General features: G+C 39.4%; 1 protein-coding gene across 1 annotated transcript; it reads left to right on the top strand.

Annotated features, from left to right (window-relative positions):
• Nucleotides 1–6,155: 6,155 nt before the first annotated feature.
• Nucleotides 6,156–8,312, top strand: si:ch211-176l24.4 (uncharacterized). The gene is made up of 3 exons (XM_062547045.1): nt 6,156–6,361; nt 6,670–6,749; nt 6,926–8,312. The coding sequence occupies exons 2-3, from the start codon at nt 6,699–6,701 to the stop codon at nt 8,012–8,014; spliced, it is 1,140 nt and encodes a 379-aa protein (XP_062403029.1). The 5' UTR covers nt 6,156–6,361; nt 6,670–6,698; the 3' UTR covers nt 8,015–8,312.
• Nucleotides 8,313–9,667: the final 1,355 nt, after the last annotated feature.

Here is a 9,667-nt window from a genome sequence, read left to right as displayed (position 1 = left end):
GGAGCCAGTCCTGTCTCTCCTGGATGTGTTTGTGCACTCCAACGTTGTGCATTAGCTGGACCTCGCTCACAGACCTCTTTCTGTATATAAAGAAAATGGCAAATTTCATCAGGCTATGCACAAAGTTTACAATTGTTTTCTCAGTGTGATATACACTATTTACTTTGAGAAGACACTGGGAAAATAGTAAAGCATTGCAATGGAAAAATGAATTAAAAGACCAACCTCAGTGGCCTTGCGTCCGATACTGAGTAGTATAATAAACCAAGGATAAGAAATACCGTTCTTCTAGTGGCCAACATTGTGATTTGAAACCTGCAAAGCAAAGACATTTTCAGTTAGGCTACATGTTTTATTGCGTGAGCATATTGCAAAAATACAATTAAGTAGGCTATATGACTAAATAGATGAATGTATCATTCCACTTGCCTCTTGTAGGTCAGCCTTCTCTTGGCGAAGTTTTTTTGCTGCGCAGATTTTGAGGCTGTAGATGAACAGATCAGATAAGATTAGAAGCCTCGCTGAGTTCCTTTTATAGCCCTCTGCCCATTGATGAGCCGCCTTCATTATTGGTGTTGATGTCACTCCTCCCTTGATAGGGATAACCACGTGTCAAACTCCCACTGACTTGGTCACTGCCGTTTTCAACACCTTGCGTGATAGTGCGGAGGTAATTGTCGCCCACTGAATACCTCTATGTCCATTAATGTTGTTTTAGTGGTTCAAATCCTTAATTGCAATGTCGGTTTGTAGGCTACCACCAGGACACAAATTATTTAATCGTAGCCTACTGTTGTCGAATTGATATGTTTTATGAAAACAAAAATGAAAAGAAGGTTTTGTGTTACCCATTGCCAGATGCTCTTTTAAACTCTGGAGCGAATTCTGGAGTGTTTTGGTATTTGCCTAATCACAGTTTCATTCATCTTATTTCCAGGAGATGGGATACATGCATAGGCTTCAAGGCACACTTAGCCTACATGTCATCGTGGAAATGATAACCTATTGTTGTTTTTTGTTCGGACATGGAAAACATCTGAAATTTCTCCTCTGTTAGGCTATGAAAGAAGACATTCTTCGTCCTTCCCAGTCTTTCCTAGGCATATAATGTAATGTAACTTTGTTTTATGAGGATGTCAGCACAATAAACAATTAACATAATAGTCTATTTTCAATTAGCAGATAGAACTTAGCTAGTTAGTTATTGATCATATTGCAGCAACAACAACAACAACAACAACAAAACAATGTCTGCCATATATTATTTCATCATTCAGTCTGAGCCGTGTTTCTTATCCTCATGCATGTTGTGTATTGGAGAGTCAGGGCTCCCCTATGCAGCTCCAGGTGTCTCAGGGGACCTCGTGGGAGCCGGACAGGCCTGTCCTAGTTTTATGGCCTCAAGATGACACATTAGGTAACTATGACAGAAGTTTTCTAAATGGGGAAGAGGAATGGCTATGTCATGACACAGGGAATACGTCCCAGAGAGGAACCAAACAGATCCGACCTATAGATGTTCCCTTTTGGGCTGGTTAGGGTTTCTGTCAGAGCTTCAAGCATGCCTGCTGCCACTCACATGAGGAAAAAGAAGATGACGGCAGAGAGCAAGCAGTCCATGACGTTACATGAAGACTTCAGCAATTTTCGGCCTGTGGGGCACAGAGGACAAGAGGGTCATCACTGTCACTTAACTTAATCTATGTAATGTTATTTTCTCAGATACCCCCATACAGCACTCAATGATGATATTAGAAATAAGAACATAAGTTTCTCTTTGCACCTGTTGATGTGTTTATTCTTTGATTTACTGTCATTCTGTTAAACAAACTACACAGGTGTTAAGCAATTAAAGTTGTTTACATACCATATGCACAAGATTTATGATGCTGTGGGTCTGCATGGTAAAGATGTTGACCCCCTCCTCGTTTTAGGTAGTGCTGGTATGGCCTGCAGTGGGCATGGCCTGTTTAGATGACACCCACCAAACAAAAAGACCTTTGGCCTTTGCATGTGATCCTAAACCTTGTCAGTACAATCCCAGGCAGTATTTAGCTTCATGGGGCACGGGGACCTTTCAACCTCAAAACTTCAGTTCTCATTACCTCATGCTGGATCAATGTGTGCTATGTCACTTAAGATATGTGACACAAATGTGTATGTCATTTTGAGATGGAATAAGAATCACAGGTCTGAGAAGATATCTGATACCAGTGAGGGTCTTTAGGTTGCATTAAGGCTTTAAAATGATTCCGTAACTATTTTGGAGTTTCTCCCTGATTTATTGTAATGTAAAATGTGTGAGCTTATTCAAAGAGAAATATCAGTATGAAATAGAAAATTGTTGCATTGTTTGATGCATCACAAATTCAGCCTGACCTATGACCTCTTCATGATTCATTCAGATTCCAGGACAATATATGAACACATGTGAACACATTATTACATGCTAAACGAGGGTGTGTCAAGGGCAAGTGACTAACTATTACACATTTACAGACAGAAAAAATTGCCTTTACGTCAAGCCACCTCTAACCAAACATCAAATCCGTCATAATAGCCGCTTCATGCCGGCAAGAATAAATATAGGAAATGCGTAACTTTCTAAAATGGTGAGAATTCCTAGACCTCTTTTGAAGATGCCGCCTGCAATGAAAATAAGTCTAGCTGTGCAGATATGGAATGACGGAATATCACTGCAGTGTCACCACCAGGATTCATGCATGAATGAACAGAAACAACATTATTCTGCCTTTGGAAATAAGCGGCTGTAAACCCACACTTCCTCTGACTGAGACGGTCCTGGGCCCAATAGAGGAGAATTCCATTTGTTCATTCAAGACTTTGTGGGCCTGATGAAGAGATGTAAAGGAGGGACATCTGGGCAGGACAGTGTTTTTGTTCGACATACACTAGTGTGAAAATTCTGAAGAGGACTCCAGGCCTCAGCGGTACCATCTATCAAAGATCTCATCATAATTCATCACTACCGAAAAATCATTCGCCACCCACTTTACTCTCACGTGTCGAAGTGATGAATGTTTATATGACAGCAAAAGCGTGTGCCATTTCAAAGGCTATTTCAGGGAAACAAGTGCTACTGGAGCTGTTATTTGCAGCCTGTCACGGGCCTAAGACTCATGTCAAGTGTTAAGTGAATAACATGTAGTGGCCAGGCCATTAAAAACACCTCTGCATCTTCACACCAAAGAGAAGCAACAAAAAGACCATGAAGGAGTTCTGCAACTGAAACAAGTCATTGAGACACAACACTTTTCCCAGATGTGTGGCTGAAATCGGACACAAGAAGATTTTGCAATAAAGTAGCACTTTAATATCAAACATCAAATTGTTTGAAGTCATACCATTACTTACTATGCTGTAACAATTTATTAATCAGAGTTAAACAATTACTTCTTATTGTGTCTGTCAGGTGAGCCAGAATATTATATTTGAAATCTTCTCATTTTCCCTGGTATTATTTTATAGCGCCTCTCTCCCTTCCCTAATGAAAAACACTCACATGTTGCATGTTGACAAGCAACCAAACAGGCGCCAACAGAGGTCACTGGAGTTATAAATACAGACTGTAAAGCTAGCTACCAAGGTAATAGGTAAATAATTTGTTTTAGCATGCCTCCACCACTATTATACAATTGTATTATCAGTAAAATGCTTTCATGGTTGTGGTTTTATCCAACCATTTCTTCAACAAACCTCATTATTTCTGATACAGTATCTCTATGCTCATGTAATCTTTTGGCAGTCTTGAACGATGGAAGGTGATTGTTTTTCACTGTGTCTTTACACTGAAAACAATAAAACACTCGGAAATCGGAGAAGTGTATAATCTGTTTATCAGTACCCTACTGTATATCTGTCTATATACTTGTAGTAATCTGTGCAACTTGTTTTATCAAAGTTGTGATCCAACTCTGAAGCCAACAAAGGCTAAATGCGTTTTAACTCAATATTGTATGACTGTACACACTACACGCATACAGTTGTCCATATCACTCACAAAATGTGACACAAAGTTTGTGTAGCCTATGTATCTACACAGTGTACATTATTGTACATGATAGCTTCATAATCAGATTATATCCAAAGAGGTCTCTAATAACTCTGTTGTATAATCTAAAATCAAAAGAATTTATAATACAGGAGACCAGTTGATGGAAAGACCCATGATTGAGAACATTGGATAATAATGCACTGTGACCTTCTACTTAATTCAGGGATTTACAGAGAGCTGTAATGTCCGCTCTACATTGACGCCATCTCGGAAAACACTCAGTAGCATGGTGTTAACCAGTCTGGTCACTGCAAGACAATAAGAAGCACAGCATGATGGTGTTGTAATGTGACATTAACAATCTTGCAGATTATCACGTTCTTTTAATAGAAGGTCCCGCTTGGTTGGAGGCGCTGATGAGTGAATTATGACTTTCAGTATCCGGGCGCTCTGCTGAAGCAGTGAAAAGCTTGTGGCTACAACCAAGTGTTTTAACACTTAAGGGGTCATGCTGGTTTCCAAAAATAGGTAAGACCTATGGTTTGAAACATTCATCACCACAGAAGTACAGATAAAACAAATCCGTTGACTGTGCTGGACATTTACAGGCAAAATTAATGTAGTGCTTATGTGAATGGACCATCAAAAGAGTAAAACAAATGAGAACCTCAGTCGAAGTCATTGTCTCAGTCAAACCATAAAAATTGGTAAATCTCAATTAGCTGGTTCAATCAAATAATAATTTAAGCATTTCACTGTATATTTAGGCCTACTGTATTATATGGATTTATGATGGAAGCCAAAACCAACAGGCAGTTATGAGTATTATGTTTTATTTTCACACTTAAGTGTCATTTTGGTGCTATTTGCTCATCTCTCTCATGATTTACTGCATCTGCATGGTAATGCATCAGCAGGTAAGACCAAAGCCACCAACAACTGTTGTACTTCACTCCACAAACAGGAAGTGCTTCATTAGGCCTACAGCAGCTCTGACCTCATGTCGGCTCTGCGTATTACAGTGGCAGCAGGTAAAGCCCATCATGCCTGTAAATCACCCTGACACTACAAAGCAGTGCAAAAGTGTCTGCCCGCATGACATCAGTGCCCCTGCCCCTCTCTTCTGCGGGGGGATGACAGGGGACACACTCTATTGTCTTACCTAACCTCATTCTAATTTCAACAATGGTTATGGTTATGGGATTTTGGCAGATGCTTTTGTCCAAAGTGACAAACAAATAATGTCAATACAATAGTTAAATTTAACAGTAAAACCATTTAAAAAGTTGGTAAGACTACATTAAGGAGAATAGCGATAATAAATAACAATGTCAATTCAATCAAAAGCTTCATGAAAATAAACCAATAATATAATATACAAACCAAAACACATAAGAAATGGTTAATATACTAAGTGCATTGATGCAGATATGCCTTTAGACCCCTCTTGAAAGACCTTAAAGTATCACAGGAACGCAGAGCACTGGGCAGCTCATTCCACCAATATGGAACCACTGAGGAAAAGAGTCTTGAACTTGATGTTTATGGCTGGTTGGCACAACAGACACTCATCAGAAGACCGCAGTGGGCGGTTGGGGATCCATCTTGATCACTGAATTAAGATAGCAGGGAGCAGATCCAGTCAGTGTCCAGTCAGGGTCAAAGTGACAGATTTAAATTGGAGAGTAACTAGGAGAGGAGTGTCCTCTTTGACTAATTGAACTCTGTATGGATGTAAATATAATAGCCTCCATTATAATGATTCATATGAATCTGTGTTCTGGCAACCCTTTACGGATCAAATAGAATTGGGGGAAAAAGCCAAGCCATATTTTTTTAGTGTTGCAATGGGAAAGACATGAACAACCCCATAATATCAAAGCAATTGTTTACATAATCATTTTATCATTAATACAATATTATTTTATGAGTTCTAAAGCTACAGACGTCACATTTGTTTTTTGGGGGAATTGGAAACTGCCAGCCATTAAAATAAACCTATAAATCGTGAAGGATTTCCACAGCAGTGACTAGCAAGAAGAGAACCAATAGGAAATCAAATATCTCAGACAGGATATGATGCAGATGCTTAGGATGCAAAGGTCCGAAAGTGTAGCACTAGGCCTAGTTTATGTGACATTGTGAAAGAGTTATCCCATTTCCCACTGTTCAAACGAGCAGGTCAATAAATTTGCCTTACAATCTTAAAATATCTATCTTATTTGGGGTAAGAGGAATGTAAAGAGGAAGTCCCCACGTCATATCTTTAGGCCTACTTGTCAGCGCAGATCTCCCGCCAGACTCATTACTAGCAAGTTGATTTAAGAGCTATGGTACCTCAGAAAGGTAGGTTATTTCATGTTTAGCCTAACGTAAGTGTATTAACATTAACTGAGACTAGGCCTATAATACACCGCACTAAATGTTGAACTGCTTATCTGCCAAAATTATTTTTAGTAGGCTAGGCCTTGGTATGATAGGCTATGCTACATTTTAGCGTGAAACAATGTAGCACGTATAGGACGGACAATCTAAAAGTGGTCAGTCCGAAGAAAGCGCTGTAAAATCATTGCTACAAAATGTCTCATCCAACGAATCGTTCATAGGTTAATCTTATAAACTGGGCGTTTTCTTGCGGCTTTTTGTCTCTTTAGCTGGCGATTGGCCAAACTGATCAGTTGCCATGAGTTGGGATGAACATGGGGAAGACCAGATGGCCTGCGAGTTGTACTTGGTAAGTTATCCCTGGCTTCATTTTGAGTCTTTATAAATACAACTCACTGACCTGCTGTTTCTTCTCGAAGCTATACGTTCATCACTGTAGCCATGTATTTTCTCCTGCTCTGTTAGCTCGAATATGTCTGGGTTATAGCACGTTTCACACATTGATTCAGTGCCCTTACTGTTTAGAGAGAGATGGCCAACTGTGTTGAAGAGGATTTCCTACCACCAAACACCTCAAGGAAGGTGGAAAGTGGGAAGAAAAAAAAGAAAAAGAAAAAACGAAAACATGAAAAGGTTAGAAACCAGGGAGAGCCTTCACTCTGTCTCAGCTTCAGTCCAGACCATCACCCAAGGAGGTTAATTGATACAGAGAAAAAGAAAAGAAAGCATAAAAAGAAAAAAGATGAATCAGCTTTAAAAGACAAATTGGTCCTGCAACAAAGCAATGTATCACCTGAGTTAAAAATGTACACGCCCTGTCATGAGGTAGTTGCCAAGAGCATCACAGATCACCCAATCAGGCCCCATGCACTTGAAGAAGTTAGCAAGCGTGCACCAAAGGCTGTGAAATGTGTTAGTCAAGATCATGGCAAAGCTCGACTAAAAAAGAGAGTTCTCTTTGATTTGTCACCAAAGGGCTCAGTAGTTAAAGCATACCGTGATGCACCAGAATTTGCCGTTTCCAAGACCAAATCTATTTGTCCTGGTGAGGCACATGAAACATATGCATCTATACTCCAAGGATCCAAGCCCTGTGAGGAATCCCAGGACAGCGCTGAAGGCATACATAGCCAGGATCTGTTCATAACACAGAATACATTTTTATCTCCATCGCTATTCCCAGTGCCCAGTGATGATGAATTGACATCAACACCTGAGCTTAAACTACCGTCACGGCAACAGCCATCTCAAGAGCTACTAGAAACTGTTGCGTGGAAGTCAACAGCTGAAATGGCCACTCAGACAGAGAATTTCTTCACATCTCCAGAACGCTCAACCTTCCTCAATTTTCAATTCAATACATTGACCAAATGCACTGAGCAACCTGTTGACCTGAGTTTGGCCGACAGACAGCGAGGGCAGACGAGTATGAGCACGAGAGAGGAGAGTGACCTGTATCAGCGTAGCAAAACAGATCTTACCCAGCTCAAAGTTGTGCAAATGCGTCTCAACGAATCATTCTTTTTCAAGATGAAAGGAGAGAAAGAGTCCCCAAAACCACTATGCCCATTAATGAAACTTAAAGAGGACTATGGAAAGAAAAAGAAAAAGTGAACATTGACTATTGTTTATGGATAAGCTTGACGTCTTATAGACCAGTTCAGGCCAGAATTTCACAATCAACATGTTCAGCTTTTGTTTCATGGCCTTCAAATACAGGGCCTACTTTTAAATGTTAAGTCTACCTTGATTTTGAGTCGTTCATCAAATTCATGTTGATGAGTTTATGCCCTTTTCCCCTCGCTTACAATTCAAATTGATTTAATGATTTTTGTTAAAAAAAAGTTGGCTGTATGGTATTTGGCACAAATTATTTGCTACAGTAATAATAATAAAAGAACACATTTATTGTTTTGTAGGAGTGTATTACAATAGTCATTACCACAATAATACAGTTAGTTGTGTCTGAACAGTTTGATTCCCATCCATTTCCACAGGTGGAAAAACACATAGACAGGGATTGTAACAGGTAATAGAAGACTGTAAAAACACAAACTCCCAGTGCTGGTACAACCCTGGGGGAAATTCGCGTCCATGGTTGCAGAACAAAGAAGTCCCAATAGGGAAACGACAGGGATGAGAATAGTAATAGTAGACAGAGATGATAACATATTCTATAGTAAATTAATAATCAAAACGTAACAACTAAATAGGCAGTTCGTTAAGTCAAGCTTTAGTGGAATCGGCTGGTGCTGATGGTTCTGGGTTCTTCTGAATCAGCCTGGCGTCCTGAGGAATCATATTTGGAATTCCATCAACAATGGGGTAAGCGATGCCAAGTTCCTCATTTACAAGTTCGTTGTTTTTTTCGTCGTATCTGAGGGGCAGAAACATTCATGAAAAATAATGTTAATAATTTGCTGTTCGGCTTACTCAAGAAAGTAATTAGTTACATCTCTAAATTGTAGATCATTTGTTACTTCTCTAGAAAAGTAAGTATTTCACTCATTCCTTAACTTGAGTTGGTCTTGTAAAGTTCCCATATTTACCAGATTCAAATAAGAGAAGAAACAGCCTAGTATTCTAGTTGCACATTTCTGACCAGTGAGAAAAAGTGACATAGCTCGCGCCTAATAAGTTTAGTTCAAGACTGGAAATATTCATTTCAAACGTTAGCCTACATTTAATTATTCAACAGAGTAAAAAAGAATGTAGCCTACTAACAAGGTACAAAGTCCCAGAAAAGGATAGCCTATTTCAATAATCCAGTAGAGTAGACTAATAATAACTAATACGTTTACTGGAATGTTAACTCAATGCCCTAATGAAATCCAGAGATTAAAGAACATTTTAAGCCATTGAATGTAATCATCGGTCGTTATATAGCCCATAATTATAGACGAATCCAGCGCCGGATTCGTCTATACAATATTAAAGGAACCAAAGATTCTAGAACAGAGCAGCTCTGTTCTAGAATCTTTGAAAGGAACAGTTAGCCAAAAGTGACACAAATAGACTACCTAACTCCAAAATGTTTTGGTAACTAGCTAAAGGCTAACAGGTGTAACCCACTTCACTAGAATTATGTTATAGCCTACCAGGCAAACGGTGGGGGTATCAGAATAGGTTATTGCACGCACAGAGAGATAAGTAGGCCTTGTCTCACTCTTGGGCAGACAGCAATCCACTTTCTCAAGTTGACGTGTTCCTTTTTATGGGCCAGTGTCTAATGTACTTTGTGAGTCTTAACTCCCATCACTGACAATG

This window comes from Sardina pilchardus, chromosome 10 (assembly GCF_963854185.1).
Source record: "Sardina pilchardus chromosome 10, fSarPil1.1, whole genome shotgun sequence".
NCBI lineage: Eukaryota > Metazoa > Chordata > Actinopteri > Clupeiformes > Clupeidae > Sardina > Sardina pilchardus.
The sequence above is the reverse complement of the archived record's forward strand: the minus strand, read 5'-3'. Positions and strand labels throughout refer to the sequence as shown.

Excerpts from the sequence above, each read along its gene's own strand:
- si:ch211-176l24.4 (XM_062547045.1), top strand. The coding sequence starts at position 6,699 with ATGAGTTGGGATGAACATGGGGAAGACCAGATGGCCTGCGAGTTGTAC. Across the intron at positions 6,750-6,925 it reads TGGCCTGCGAGTTGTACTTG|AGAGAGATGGCCAACTGTGT; the intron begins GTAAGTTATCCC and ends CTTACTGTTTAG.